General features: G+C 36.6%; 2 protein-coding genes across 3 annotated transcripts; both read left to right on the forward strand.

Moving 5' to 3' along the window:
- The first annotated feature begins 72 nt into the window (after positions 1-72).
- On the forward strand, positions 73-6,876 carry LOC114531740 (glutamate-rich WD repeat-containing protein 1-like). The gene is made up of 14 exons (XM_028553359.1): positions 73-134; positions 532-609; positions 1,068-1,249; positions 1,879-1,956; positions 2,081-2,149; positions 2,710-2,818; positions 2,912-2,994; positions 3,223-3,384; positions 3,845-3,888; positions 4,128-4,266; positions 4,999-5,123; positions 5,220-5,291; positions 5,936-6,134; positions 6,545-6,876. The coding sequence occupies exons 1-14, from the start codon at positions 122-124 to the stop codon at positions 6,647-6,649; spliced, it is 1,458 nt and encodes a 485-aa protein (XP_028409160.1). The 5' UTR covers positions 73-121; the 3' UTR covers positions 6,650-6,876.
- A 72-nt stretch (positions 6,877-6,948) lies between these two features.
- LOC114531764 (probable G-protein coupled receptor No9) lies at positions 6,949-14,533 on the forward strand. Of its 2 annotated transcripts, XM_028553383.1 has the most exons (5): positions 6,949-9,515; positions 10,768-10,826; positions 11,754-12,194; positions 12,717-12,925; positions 13,697-14,533. In XM_028553383.1, exons 1-5 carry the CDS (start codon positions 9,475-9,477, stop codon positions 14,012-14,014), a joined length of 1,068 nt encoding a protein of 355 aa, XP_028409184.1. In that variant the 5' UTR covers positions 6,949-9,474; the 3' UTR covers positions 14,015-14,533. The 2 variants fall into 2 exon arrangements, with proteins under 2 accessions (XP_028409184.1, XP_028409183.1); XM_028553382.1 differs by having other exon boundaries at positions 6,949-10,826.
- Positions 14,534-15,743: the final 1,210 nt, after the last annotated feature.

A 15,743-nucleotide genomic window follows, 5' to 3' on the forward strand; every position in this document is an offset into this window, starting at 1 on the left:
CCTGGATTAAGAAACTTTTTAGAGATGCATCAACAAATTGATGACTTCACGGGGGGGAGTAGTTATATCAAGGCATATCAAGGTAACACGTGCGCTTTCAGACAATCGAATTATTCTCAAAATGGAAGAACAAGGTAAAAAATATTTTTCGTAATTTTGAAGATACTGAATAAAAAAAAATTATTATATACTTTCTTGAGGAACAGGATCTTTGCTGTTAAGATAATCCCTAAAAACATACAGCCAATATAAAGATTACTTTAATGTGGACTTTTTTGTCTGGTTGCCTTGTTAGGATAACAAAGGATCGAAAGGATTCCTGCTGGACCACCTTAGTTGAACTTTTAAAACGTTTCCGGATTTGTTTTAAAATTATCCTGATCCTTTGTTATTCTTTTTTGACCATTGACATAACATTTTCCAGTAAATGTCATATAATAAATAACAATGTCAGTAAATGGCTAAATGTACTCACAAGTCACAATTTATAAGTATAGTACTAATAGATTTTATGGTTAAAAACAATTTCAGACCAAATGGATACAGGCATTGATATTAAACAAGAAACAAATGAAATGAATGATATTGATGATAACATGGAAGCATCAGGTGTGATATATGTGAAAATATATAATTATGATACAAGAGAATAAACTACAAGAAGATTACATCAAAACCTGGTGTATTTTGGTGTTGAATACTTTCCTCTGGCAGTGCAATTTGTTTGTGCATAGACAGAATATGATAATGTTTGATGTGTGTGCACGACAGTTTAAGGCCATATAATTAGTTTGAAGAGTGCCTTACAGACAGATTACTGGTATTTTAGAGTGTTTCAAGAACTCTTTATTCAAGTATGTTGCTATTTTGCATCAGCCCAGCACCGAAAATGAAGTTTCACTGCTATAATATATCCTGTTTGACCATTTTGGTTGCTTAAAGGAATGTGCTAATGAATCCCCCCTCTATAACAAGCTGGCCATGGATTGTCAACATTTTAGGCTGACTTCCTTACATACATATCACTGGTCGATTGTTAATTATGTGTGGTATATCATCTACTGCAGGTAGTTCATCAACAGCTGTGTCAACTTCAAGCAACGTAACAGGAAAAAACAGGAAGAAAAAGAAGAAAAAAAAGAAAAAGAAACCCAAAACAAATGAGGCTTCGAAAAATAGTGAAATAGATACAGAAGAAGTGGATGATGGTGGTGAAGCATCACAAACAGCAGAAGAAACAGAACCACAGGTAAAGCATAAAATATTATGTTCTTTAATGGATATTCAGGTCAAATCATCACTTGAATGGAGTTGAATCACCAACTAAAAAATGCAGTCAAATCACCAAATGGAACAATATCCCAACATTTCCAACTAAAAATCCAGCTCAACGTTTGCTCTAACTACTCGAGATGTTTGATTGACTCACTCAAAAACATTTTACTGTTTGCACCTGATTGCACACATTATGGGCCTTATGAAAGATTTCAACTGACTATATGAAAGTACTGCAACACAAAATTGTTCACTGTTATGAGGTTTGGAAAAAACCAAGGTCACCTGCAGGAACGTTTTCACGAGTCGGATGAAGTTTTTACCTGTCCTGCATTTTTAAGATCTGTAATCAGAAATTATTGAAGGAAATTATTGTCTACACGTAGGTCTGCAGAAAATTAATAAAGTTTATACTTTGCTCGCAGACAGAAAATTATTTTCGCTATCCCTGTTTGTAAGAACTCTTAGGTTGTATTCAACGAACTTTTAACAGGAATTGTATTGTTTAGGAATTAAATTATCTTGCATCTACACTATGCTGGTATCTAAATAGATCAGTATATATAGGATTTTCCACTGAGGGGATATGTATGCTTTTTCCAGGTTTATCTTCCAGGTGGACCCATGGAGGAAGGAGAAGAGTTAAACTTTGACAGTTCAGCATATAAAATGTACCACCAAGTACGCACTGTTTCACAGCCTACATTATTTACAATGAACTACATTTTCTTAGTCGAGAATGTATTGTGGAATGTTTGATTTTTAATCATCAAGGAGTCACAAACACTGTTCTTTTGCACATCAGGTTCAATGTGGAGCTCCTTGTTTGAGTTTTGACATCATTCCTGACAATTTGGGAGACAACAGAACCGAAGTACGTAGTAAAGATATATAATTGGACATTGCTTTCCAAATCTAGTAAATTGCAATGTATCTAGATTCCCCCCATTAATACTATATCATATCATTTATACTGTATTAAAATCAAAATTAAGGTAGCCTTATTCAGTTGCAATATACTGGAAAAGCAGATTGTCCAGGGTGGTTTTGGCTAGTACTCTAGTGAAGTTTTCTTCGTTAAGGTCTGTTTCCACGATCCAATTTTGTTGGATCCAATTCACTTCTAACGTATGGAATGAAGTCAGTTATTCAAAAAGCAGTACTGCGTTGGTTTAAGTTTAATTGTTGCCCACATACTTTGCAAATCAACAGACTATAAAACATCCACCAGAAGTGAATTGGATCCGACAAAGTCGGAACCACTCAAACACCCCCACCTACCCGTTTTTCATAGCTGATCTCTATATGGTAGCTGAACACAAGTGCTTAAGTGCGAGGCTGAGAGATTTGTTTACAGAGATTTGTCGTAATAACGAGCTGACTCCCACTGAGAGCTATGACGTCATATGAAACACGTGCATGCTTATGTTTCAGTTTCCAATGACGATGTATCTTGCCGCTGGTACTCAGTCGGAAAGTTCGAAACAAAATTACCTAATCGTTTTGAAAATGTCTGATCTTCAAGAAATGGAAGAAGAACAAAGTAATAATTTTTTATAATTCCTCATTTGGTTTCGAATCTACTTCATCCAAAGTGTGTTCTACTTTGTTTTTTCTCTTTTATTTTTTTGCCAAGGTGATGAAGAAGATGCCATCGACGATGAACCAGACTTAACAATGGGGCAAATTAAGCACAATGGGGCTGTGAACCGTGTTAAAGTATGTTCACTATGTTGTTTTTCGGTTATAAAGTGATGTTACATAATAAACCATTATTAGATTAAGTTTTTGTGATATCATAGACTATCAATATTGAGTATGAAGATTAATAACATTTATCAAGACTTTGATATAATCTCTGAGTTCATGAAGCGAGTTGCCAGTTGCCCTGTTTTGTTAATATCATTTAATCTGATTGCTTTCTTGTCAAATTGGTCTGTTTTCTAGTTTGCTAATATCCCAGGGCGACAAGTGGTCTCCACTTGGTCTGAAACGGGAAAAGTTCATATTTGGGATATTTCACGACAATTTATTGAAATCGACAACGATGACTCCGGAAAAAATGTAACGTCTGACCATAAACCTTTATACACATTCAGGGGTCATCAGGTAAGACACATGACTGCATGGGTGCTGTATAAGATCTCCTCTCCCTCCGTTTTCACATTCAAACCCCTCGCAAACCCATATCTGATCCATTCAGCTTCTTGGGAAGATTAAATCCCGCTATTTTACGTCGTCATTACTCTACGTAACAAACATTTTGATAATGAAATTAATAGTAAAAGTTGTTCACATTTCTTCATTCTAAACAAAGTTTATCCACGGTCTTAATCATTTCATCAGTAATTCTGTGTTTAATTTTGGTAGGAGAAAAGGGAACATTTTCTTAGAAAAAAATCCCCATTTTTGTTCTCCTGCGATAAAAATCGTGCTTTTTAACGTTTTTCCAACACACGACGACCTCTTTTCGTCCAAATGCTATCCTCACTTTTTTACCCGGCATGAGATTTCCCGACCGTAAGGGCTGCAGTTTTGCGCATCAATTGATGTGAGATATCTTTCACAGACCGAAGGATTTGCAATGGACTGGTCCAGAACTGTGCCTGGCAGGTAAGAATTTGCATAAAAAAATAACTGGATATTGTTTTCCTGGTCTCATCTCGGAAAATAGAAAACTGGAGAATCGTTTAGTTTAGTCAAACTGACCGGTTAAGTTTCAAAGAGGAAAATGTGAGTTTCTGAGCTCCCCACACTTTCTAATAGAACCATATCTTTACTACATACCGGAGACTGAAACTCTTTTTCGATGTTGAAATTTTCGATGTTGAGATCTAACGTGTGCTTAACAGGTTACTTACTGGAGATTGTAATAGAAATATTCATTTATGGAATCCCACTGAAGATAATTCTTGGCAGGTTGATCAGCGACCATACTCGTCTCACACAAAGTCTGTGGAGGACTTACAATGGAGCCCAAATGAAGCAACTGTAAGTCAAACTGAAAGCAAAGCTGAGACAAACGTATATATACCGCAAATACCGGGGACCCTGTATACTTGCGGGTAATCTATCGATTTCTTCGTACAAAAGTCCAGTAAGAGTTAAGGTTTGTTCACACGAATCCAATTCACTTCTGATGAATGTTTTATAGTCTGTTGACTTGCAATGTATGTAGGCAGCAAGTCAATGCAGTACTGCTTTATCAATAACAAACTACATTCCATACGTCAAAAGTGAATTGGATCACGGCCTTTTTAACTGCATAACTGGAGGGATTTTCCACTGACGGATTTTGCCCCCCTCCCCCAGTGAATGAGATATTTTCCTTTTAAAAAGCAATAAAAAGTTAAAAAACATGTGAAAACAAATGTTTTCTTGATGGGGGCTCCATTGTAAGCATGGTTATCATTTTAAGCATGGTTGTCATTTCGACCCCCCACTAAAAAATTCTTAAAAAGGCCCTGAATTGGATTCGTGTGAACGGGCCTTTATGTCACTCATATTTACACTGGAGAGAACTATATCAGTTCCTGAAGATCATCTGCTGTTACCAATAGTTGAAAACATAGGCAGAGCATAGAAAAATTCAATCACCTAAAAGCCATTTTGGATTGTTTATTTTAGTTTTATTACAAGAAAAAACCCAAACCAATAAGCTCATGCATTCTCTCGCGCTTCTTTTTCTAATGCTCAAATACGTCATTCTTTTTGAAATAATAGGTTTTTGCCTCTTGTTCCGTTGACAAAACAATTAAAGTGTGGGATATCAGAGCAGCTCCATCAAAAGCCTGTATGTTGACAGCTCAAGCCCACGACGCTGATGTTAACGTGATTTCATGGAATAGGTGAGACTTTCCCGGATGATTATACCAGTTGATCTGTTTGTTCGTCTTCTCTAAATCAAGGTAATCATTAATTTTCTCAAAAAATTTTTTCTAAAGGAATGAGCCTCTTCTAGTATCAGGGGGTGATGATGGTGCTATTAAAGTTTGGGATTTGAGACAATTTCAGAGGTACGTATAGATTAATCAGCTAGAATTCAGGGTTGGAAAATGTCCGGCAGCCCCAGCAGTGCCGCTACAAGGAAATTTTTCATAATTTCCAATGGTGCAAAACTCATAGTGCATGCATTGATGTGCTTGTTGAGTGTAGCAGCTATATGTTATTGTGACATTAGTGCTTGTTCTTTTAGGACTGTTTTCCACTCTCGTTTTTTGCACGTATCACGTACAGGCACGTAAAAGTGTAAAATCATTTAAATGGTACTTATAAAATCTACGATTGAATAGATGCATAGGGTTGGACTCTGTTAAAGGTTTGGCATGTTTTTTCTGCAATGAAATCAATTATATAACAACTTAGAAGATTTTAAGCTTTTACCTGCGTGTGCGTACGTGCAAAAAACGCGACAGTGGAAGCACCCCATTGTTATAAATTAAAAAACTTTGGCAGGAAATTTTGTATTAGTTCCGCAGGAGATTTCAATTTTTGGATTTTAAATTGTTGCCAGGGAGCTAAATACTTTCTGCAGGCCTGCTAGAATGTTCAGTAAGGTTCACTGTGGTTTGGTTTACTGCATGTTATTGCATGACTAGTAAACGTCACGACTTATTGGAGTGAAATTACGTCTTTAAAATATTTTTGTCATTTGTCATAGTGGCGAACCAATCGCAGTGTTCAAGCACCATACAGATGCTATCACATCGGTTGAATGGTCCTCAACAGACAATTCTGTTTTTGCCGCTTCTGGATCAGATAATCAAATTACTCTGTGGGACCTCGCAGTAGAGAGAGACGATGAGGGACAGCAAGGGAGGCCTGTTGATGTGCCACCACAGTTGCTGTTTATACATATGGTAGGTTGTATATGGTGATAATTGTAGTAATTATGGTGTTAGCCAGATTCATATTAGGGAAGGAAATTATTTATTAATAGAGTCGTCTGATTCATCCGTCTAAATGCGAATTTAAGAGGAGTTTCTCGTCCAACGTACGTACTCGTTTGTTTAGACGGGAAAATTAGACGGGAAAATTAGACCGGGAAATTAGACCGGAAAATTAGACGGGAAAATTGGACGGGAAAATTAGACGGGAAAATTCGGACCAAAAACGTGACTGGATTCACATCAGACAAGTTTCCCGTCTTCGATGAGTTTCCCGTCTCTCATATGAATTTGTTTATCATAATTGCGATGGTCATCATAATCATGATCGTATATTTGTTTATGTTGTTCATGTACATTGCAATCATTTCTTGTTTCACTAGGGTCAAAAAGACATTAAAGAACTGCACTGGCATGCCCAGCTTCCTGGGGTTGTTGTCAGCACGGCTGAGGATAGTTTTAATGTCTTTAAAACGATAAGTGTTTGAATTTTTAACATTTGCAAATTAAATGACACTGTATAATATTGAGTTCCTTCAAGCGATGCGAGCTAGGCTACGAGTTGTGATCATCTTTGGAAGTCATGTGTGTAAAAATCAATACGATATGAGACGAACTATATCACGTAATTTCACGCAACTATTAAGACTGCTTTCCACTTACGCTTTTTTTATACGCACGTACACGTATGGAAAATTTTAAATGCTTTTAATTTTTTATTATTCAACATCTAGGTCAACTAATGCATACTAAAATAGGCAGAAAACTAAGTTCCTCCGATTTATTCACTTATTTTTTTCAAAGGTAACATATATAAGGATTTAGACTTTTTCGTGCGTGTACGTGCGTGTAGTCTTGCTTCTATAATTATTGGCAGTATGGTCCACGAATTTCCTACTGTTTCGTAATGGGAGGAAATACGGGGAAAATATATTCGGAACGAAAAAATTCTCCGCGGACCGCATGCACAGTTCAAATTCCCATCGAAAAAAATCTTGCATACGGAAAATTTTTCTCTGAAAACTTTCCGTTTCGTTCCGAGGAAACTTTTCCGGTGTGTTAATTAAGTGTGCTGATGGACTATATATGGTCATGCATGAGTCATAGTTTGAACGAGGCACTTTGAACGAGGTTTGTCAGAAAGGTTCCAAGATGAACACTCGAATTAATTAATCACATGCAACCCAATATTACATTATGCTGGTTGGCCCTTGACTCAGTGACGTGACGTCATTTTGAGAAAGGTTTTCAGAACTTGAAATCCTACCCTTAGGACGGTTCAACTCTTTGCAACTCTGGCATGAGTACCCTCGTCCAATCACATCCGTAGTAAGTCAGAGCATTAGAACGATTAATAACATACCCAGGTAATATAATACCCAGGTCCCAGGCTCTTATAGACTGGACTTGGAAAAACAAAACAGTGAATTATTCGTGAAATTTAATGAAAACCCTATGTTTTAAGCAAAGAATACATATCCTTGGCCTAGGTACCGAACATTAATTCGGATAGGATACCGAACATTAGTTGGATAGCAGGAGCCGGTTGTATAAAAAGGTAGTTAACTTTTAACTATAGTTAGTGGCAGAATTGGCCAATCAGAATCTGATTGTGTTTTCTAGTTAACTGGGATTTAACTACTCAAAAACTAGGATTTAACTACTCAAAATGTAGTTAAGAGTTTTATTCAACCGGCCCCAGGATATTAACCCCTGGTTCATTTTGAATTAGGATGATCCGAAATTGTGATATTGCAGTATTGCGACATAATCTCTCGTATTGAATATGCATGATTGTAAAAATGGATAACCAGATTAGCGATAAACCTGGGAATAAAGTTTAGGATAATCCTAGTTCAAAGCAATTTTATTTGCTACCAATCCCTTAAACTGACTTCAACCGTAATGTTGTAATTTCAACAGCACCAATATTAGTGCAACTTTTAAATCTTATTTACTTCAGCGCATGTTGATTAATTTTTTCACTGGCGGTGTTTTGCATGCCCACGTTGGTCAATCCTATTTTGAGAATTTAATCACAGCACAAAGCTCTAATGGATAAAACCAATAATATACGCATTTCAAACACATAGCAATAAACGAGGCAATAAATTTTAAGTAATGTTATTTGCTTATTCTATTATAAAACAGAAATCGGTCGTTACTGATTTATATGCACTAATAAAGCATTTAATGTTATGCCTCTGTCGGACCTATAGCGAGGACAACTGTTTTTATATAATAGAACGAATGCTGAAGCATATACCTAGTTTATAAATAAAGTTAGTTGACATGCAGATTCCTTCAACTGTGGTCTTATATCTTCTATTAATTTTCATTAAATGCCTGTGCCATGACCTAAGCAAAGAATTTCATTACTTCAAACAAACCGGCCAACCGTTTCCAACCTATATGCGACAAGTTTGCTAAAATTTCTCCGTCATGAACGTACCAGGCAGGAGAGGGGGGTCAGAATTTTTTTCGTGATAAGTCGAGCAGGGCATGTACACTCGAAATTCAGCATTTTTTATGAAATAATTCATGCGAACCCTGTAGGTAGGCCTATATATGATTTCGTTTTATGCCATATCTATATATGCAATAAAGAATTCTTTCTATGGTTTTATGTCGGTCATTATTTCATAGCATGCATTCTAATTTTTCATCATCCCCTTGGACAGGTGTCCTCTTTGATCAGTTCAAATTGTTTGTATTGAACGTCAAGTGAATAAACATTACACATACCGTGTGTCCGCTTGTTAGCTCTAAATTAAAACTGAAAAATGAAAAACTCTTCGATGAATACTTAAACATTTCATACGCAACACTTTGCGTAGTTTTTTTTTGCAAAGAAACAAAGATAATTCTTATACAACTTAGCAATGAAATTTGTATTAACCGAAATATCAGCTCCAAAAGTGTGTCTATACTCGCCCAAAACGTAATTGCAACTACCCGTTTCCAGGACTCTGGAATTGGGTTATCGTGCAAGAGACTAAAACACGCGTTGATAAAGTCTGTGTGCATGTGTGCATGTCATGGAACTGTTATCTTTTTGGTCATTTAAAGCATCTAGGTTCAAGTGTAAAAATCATGTGCATGCAAGTTTTTATCGGTTAATGCATTAGAGATACGGTGTTGCATCTGTTGCATGGGTGTAGCTATATATGTATCGTGGTTGTCATGATTATATCTTGAAAGAGAGCTCATAAATGAAAGATAATGTATATGATCATGATGTATATATTAAAATAAAAAGAATGTATTATCTTTTAGATGAATGTTGCTACATTAGTTGGCTCTGGTTTAGGCGATGATTACAAGAAGTAGCTATGCCTACAGTGTTAAAAATATGTATGCTATATATATCTTATCTAACGTAACTATTATACGAAAATATGCACATGATTCATTGCTATATACAGACTAATGTAACGTTCAAGCTACTTTCTCATGATTTTCCCCAATCAATTATCTTAAAAATAGTTTCAAGATTCCTCCGAGCTTACTCATTGTGACTATCCATTGAAGGTCATTTGTATATTTTTAAATTATCAATATAACATGCTAAGTTATCGAAATCGCTAATCCAAAGTGAAAATTAGTCCGGCTGCTTTCATCGTGAATTAGGATGAAACGGCATCTTTCATATATGCACCTGTTAATGATAGATATCAGTTAATAAGACATGATATTGCCAATGCTTTAAAGCGAAATTATAGTGCATGCACGCATGCAATTGCTCGACATTGGGGCCTAAAATTTCTGTTTCAGTATTATGAATATTATCCTTATCCCCAAACGAAAACCATGAGATTAAAATGGACGACTTGGTTTCCTGAGGAAGCATTTTCTATACCACCGAGAATACAGTTAGAGTGAAGTTTCACTGGAACAATCAGTTCAATGATAACTCAAACTGGGCCTCTTCAAGTCAGTTTGGGACTGATAATAAAGCTATTCAGTAATCGATATTTAATTAAATCGCCCCTGCGTGAAATGTTTCTTTAATTTTTCTTAAATGATAGTTCAAGATCTCGTGTAGAAGCAAATTAATATCTAACAGTTAACACAAACGGATATTTTTGCTTTCTCTGTGGGAGGAAGATCTATAATCACCCGCCTTTGAAATGAGAATTAGTTAGTAATTATTACGTCAGTGGCATTGTGCAATTCAAATTGCATGCCAAACTGGGAGGATTTATAGACTGGATTGTTGTACCATCTATATTTGCCTGAAGTCTGGAATCAATTCCAGTTTGGACTATATAAGAAGACGCCTAAAACGTTGATATCCACTGTATTCGCAATGTGACCACTTTCGTTTTCGTCGTTTGAATCAGCTCTACATGAATAGAGCTGAATAGAGAGCATCATACAAGACATCTTGAACATGGTTGATGAATGTTTGTGGTTGTATAATCCACACCTGCATTTTACTAGGTACCAGTTTTCTTCACTCCAGTCTTTCGTCTGTATCATACCAAACAATACTCTGTCAACTCCCCCTTAAAGCATCGTACTTCAGTCCAATTAATAACTGCTTAGCACGCAACTGCGGATATGACAGTATTAAAGATAGGGCATCTGTTTTATTCTTTTATAGTTCATCCTGTGGCAAGCAAGTGAAGAATATAACGTTTTTGAGAATGAACAACACTACTGGTAAGAACACACACTAAATTCATGTTTAATGTGAGAGTGGGAGAATGAGTAAAAGACAGTTCATTTAATGTGTTTTTTTTTGCTGTTGGCGCGGGACGTTTTTACTAACTCGACTCTGTGTTTCTGTGTTAGCAAGATTGTTATTATTGTTGAGTTGACTGAATATTTTGCAGGCAAACAAAAGAATTATTATCAACAATCACTGAGGTTTACATGGATTGAAAGTTATCGAGAAACGATATCAAAAATAAAAAATGGTTGATTCTGCATGCGAAAACATGACTAATTTCTATGAGAGTTTTTCGTACGATGTAAAATCCTGGGCTCCACGATGGGACGTTTACATATTCGACATGTTCATATTACTAAAGCTCCTTTCAAAAGCGTGCTTGACTTTTGATTGCTAATAATAATTTGGAGAAAACAGGAGATTATTTACCCACTTCGCTTGATTTAGATTATTTGGAATTAAAGCCAAATGCATGTATATGTTATTGATTTTGTATTTTAGGAACACGATGTATTTTAATATTTGTTGAGGAAAATACGAAGACCAAACAAACTTTTTTAACTAATAATTACCTGTCATAAAACAGGATTTCGTTGCAAATTTGAAAACAATGTGAAACGAAGCACTCAATGAATAAAAAACGCGAGTAAATTTTACTAGACTAAGTACTATATCTTTCAGTTAAACTATTTGGAAATGTGTGGCCGCAGGTAAAATATCAAAACTTGAGGGGAGTGAAGGGTCGACCTAGTCTATCTCTCTATCGTACATGATTACACCTTCACCGTTTCTCTTCAACAAATCGGGTGTCTCCTTGCCACATCCCCCGACTCCCCCCCCCTCCGCTCCTTCAATCACACCGACCCTGGGCAGAGCCAGAGCTATCATTAAATGCATGTCATTTACTTTTCTTTTAGAACTGAACATAACTGCAAACAATGGCTCACTTCCTTTTCGACCACCGTGGCCCTGGCCCCATTTTTCACAGCTGGGTTGGATATTGGGTGTTTTAGTTACCCATTCTATCCTCGCAGTGTTCATCACTTTTAGCAACCTGATAGTTCTCATAGCGTTCTACAAGAACTCAAAGCTACGCACAACTACCAACCTCGTCATTATCTCTATGGCGACAGCTGATCTCTTAGTTGGCGCTGTAGTGATACCAATTTGGTTGTACAGTGGTGAATTACATTTTATGATTGGACCACCCTATGAAAAATGGCAACAGAAGATGTTTCGGTCATATTTAAACATTGATCAAGCCTTGGGGCTTAATTCTATTTATCAGTTGGTTCTTCTTCATGGTTTAAGATCGTATTCTATCGCGTTCCCATTGAAACATCGACAAATGAATAAAAGTAAGTAATCTATTATGGTGTTGCGAAATTAAAACGTAAAATTGAAACCATAACATCGATGAACTGTATAAGATTAACTCAGTTTAGGTTATCTCTATTGGTGTTATTGAGTGAAACGATAAGATTCATCCCCTCCCTGGACCTCTAGGGAGAAATATACAGGATTTTGAAGTGGTCTTCTAAAATGTCGGACAGTCGCTAGTTGAAGTAGTTTCTTCAAAATACAGTGATAAGATTTACCATCGAAGGATGACGCTCTCTGAACTACAAGAAAAAAAGTTATGACTGATTGAAGCATTCGTGCATTATTGAGGAATTAGTCAGTTTGGAAGATCTCCGCGAAAAATACGAGAACTAACATGTAATAAAACATAAAAAACAAGTCTCAGCCTCAGGTCTTCTCCAGTATTATAACATTGAGATGGCCTCAAATTGAGCACTTAAAAACAGTGCAAAAGTTCCTCTATTTTGTAACCAGTTAGCTTGATAGCTGCACTTCGTAATGAAGCTACTATCTTGCAGGACCCGTCGTAATTGCTTGTCTCCTGGTCTGGGCAATCTGCATCGCATTTCCTCCTTCGGTTCGCGAGATCGTTCGACCGTCCTGCCGCAACTGTTTTGTTTACATCACTTTGATCGCCAATATTGGTCTTCCTCTGGTTTTAATGACTACGGCAAACATAATACTTTGGAGAAGCGTCACAAAAAGCTCTCAAGCGCGTCAAAAAAAGGTCAGTGCGTGCAGTGCCAGTGGTCCACCCTTGCAACCTTTCTGTAGGTTAAGACTTACGTGTGACCGGTTTCTTTTTGGTCAAGTGTCAAATGTTGAAGGGTGTTATTAGTATATTTCTTACTATTATTGAATTCAGTTTTTGCACAATATGAGGAATTATCAAGCATCAGATCGCCATCATCCAAATCAGCTTTCGACTTTGCTGAATAAGGGTAAACATCGGGCTTGATTTTTCTTCATATACCGTGCTCCAACTTATCCAATAATTTATAAATATATCGGTGATATAGAAGAGAATGTTTCAAATCTACCACTGGTTGTGGTAGCATGAATCAAATCTATACCACTTGTGGTGGTAACGACGAAATGAAAACCATATTTGAGTACTCCAGTTTTACGTGCTTCAGTGTTTTACGAAAAGATGTAATCTACTAAAGTAAATCTTCATTTGTAGTAACAAAAAATCTCTTACTGAGAAATGGACAATAAGAAAAACAAACTTTCATATTGCTCCATGCACCTTTATTCCGGAGCAAACATCCACTTTAGGGGAACGTTTACCATAGCTCTTAATCTGCTCCAAAATGTTCTTGCTTTAAAGCAAGGAGAAACAAAACTGACAACGGTATAACAAAAGGCCCTGGATACGCGACTGCAAAGCTATAAAGTAGTGTTATTAGTGCTAGATGGGTTGTGTGTTCTCACCGGAGAAGTGTGTTCCCATTTATTTTTGTGAAATTTTTGTAGCATTATCTCCATCTCATCATAGGACACAAAAATCCTGGTGACAGTTGCCATCTTAATTGGGATCCTCTGTGTATGTTTTTTACCGTTTCTTATTGTTAACGTCATCGTCCAAGTGGAAAACCTGCCCAACTTCAATTTCAAAGCAGTCATGGCCCTAAAGTTTCTACACTTCTGTAACTCAGCCCTCAATCCTCCAGTATATGCATTACGTCATCCTGAGATCGCGCGCACATTCAAGGCAATGTTTTGCAAGGCCTCAACACGTGATGTAGGAATGAGTACTCGCGGAAGGATGACGAACAACGCCACCACCTCTCAATCATTGTCGACGATCTCATGATGGAAATCCTAAAAAACGCACCTTAAAACTGATCCCAGAAACTTAACTCTGAAGCATTAGTGACCCTGAAATTAAAGAAACAAAATCTTAAGGTTTATGCCTTTGTACAGTTTCCTTTGAAAACGATATAATAAGCAGAAAAAAGCAGAACATGTACAATTCATGTACTTTGCTATAACGAGTTTTTGGGAGATACGATGCAGCCTCGCAGTAGATTGTCCGCTAGTCTTTGACAAAACGTAGTAATTTATAAGGCTTACTTTTAAGACTTGGTTACTTTCTACATCTTTCGAGTGTAATCATCAGGATGCGCCTATGACTTAAGATTGATTTATGTACATTCGTCAATTAATATATTAACTGTTTGTAGAATATTAGTTCAGTTTGGAACACGAGCGGCCGTGTGGTTAGCATGATGTAGAAGAAGTGTTTTAAAACCATCTTATGAATGAATTGGTAGCGTAGTTTTAAAGAATAACATTATCGTTGTTGAGAAAATAAAAGTTGAAGTTTATTTAAACAGTAGAAGTCTGTAATCAGATGTACAAACATTGATAAAGTGCAATTTGAATTTTCTGAGTTTCGTAAAACAATCGGTAATTGGCTTCCACTATAGAATTAACCATGGTGATACTGTAACTGCGTCTTATCTTAATCCATGCAAGATAGTTTTTTTAGCAAGACACATTCCAACATTACTCTCCAGCAGAGGCCGAGAAACCGAGGAGGCAGATGGCCTCAACCCCACTCTTTGTAGGGGGAAAGTGTGCCCTTTTGAGTATGTCCATAGCCTGCCTTCACCTCTTAAGTCGTATAGTCCTCTCGCACGACAAGATTTTGTCAAGTGTGTTATTGTTTAATTACTTTACAGATCCATTATACGAATTATCACCTGTTTATTCGTTCCTCACCTACGACATCAGACACCGTGTAGTTTCTTGCAGTTATCCCTGGTAGCTAAGCATCAGGATGGCTTTAGATATGATAGTGCGGCTGCCCGCACCCTCAATGTTCTACTTAAGGCTAGTTTTCACTCAGGAAAATTCTCTTTTGGATCGGACAGGACAGGAAAGTTTCCTTTGTATAAACGCCGCGTGAGAACTCACCCACAAAGGAAATTTTCCTGTCCGTTCCGATCCAAAGGAGATTTTTCCTAAATGGAAACTAGCCTTTAGCGTGGTAATAAGCCTTAATAAGTTTTAAAGACACTATAACTTTAAAGCGTCACTTCAAGTACGTGCAAGATACTATATATTTGTGGCGAGTTCTACATACAATAAAACTAAACATAAACAATAAAATAGACAGGACTATTTTGCAAAGTTACATTTCACCAGTTATTAATTTTTTGTTATATTTTGTGCAACATTTCATTTTTGGCCCAATTTGTCAGTCTTCTCATAGTTTAAGAAACTTCCGTTGCATGTCTCTGATCTAGAACATAGATATTCTATTATTTTATTAGACAATATTTTAAAATAGATGGAATTTTTATATTTCGAAAAGAATTCCTACGGTGGTACGGTAGGTCTATAGCTGTTAGGTCTACGAGCATCAAAACAACTCTTTATATTTAAATTAGATTGAAATATTGAACACATCACTGAGGACAAAGTGGACTCGCTTTCAATTTCCGTTACCACTTACCCTGAAGTATCTAAGCCTCTCAACGTATTGTATGTTGGCTTTTGTCCGATCGACTGTTTAGGAATTGGCTACGACGTTCGGA

This window comes from Dendronephthya gigantea, unplaced genomic scaffold, assembly GCF_004324835.1.
Source record: "Dendronephthya gigantea isolate DGI-Jeju-01 unplaced genomic scaffold, DenGig_1.0 000074F, whole genome shotgun sequence".
Taxonomy (NCBI): Eukaryota; Metazoa; Cnidaria; class Anthozoa; order Malacalcyonacea; family Nephtheidae; genus Dendronephthya; species Dendronephthya gigantea.

What these genes read in the sequence shown, in the direction of transcription:
- LOC114531740 (XM_028553359.1), top strand. An exon ending in TGATAACATGGAAGCATCAG is followed by an intron (nt 610 to 1,067) that starts GTGTGATATATG and finishes CATCTACTGCAG; the next exon opens with GTAGTTCATCAACAGCTGTG. An exon ending in TGGGAGACAACAGAACCGAA is followed by an intron (nt 2,150 to 2,709) that starts GTACGTAGTAAA and finishes CTTATGTTTCAG; the next exon opens with TTTCCAATGACGATGTATCT.
- LOC114531764 (XM_028553382.1), top strand. Translation starts at nt 10,562, where the DNA reads ATGAATGTTTGTGGTTGTATAATCCACACCTGCATTTTACTAGGTACC. An exon ending in GAGAATGAACAACACTACTG is followed by an intron (nt 10,827 to 11,753) that starts GTAAGAACACAC and finishes CTTTTCTTTTAG; the next exon opens with AACTGAACATAACTGCAAAC. An exon ending in CTCAAGCGCGTCAAAAAAAG is followed by an intron (nt 12,926 to 13,696) that starts GTCAGTGCGTGC and finishes ATCTCATCATAG; the next exon opens with GACACAAAAATCCTGGTGAC.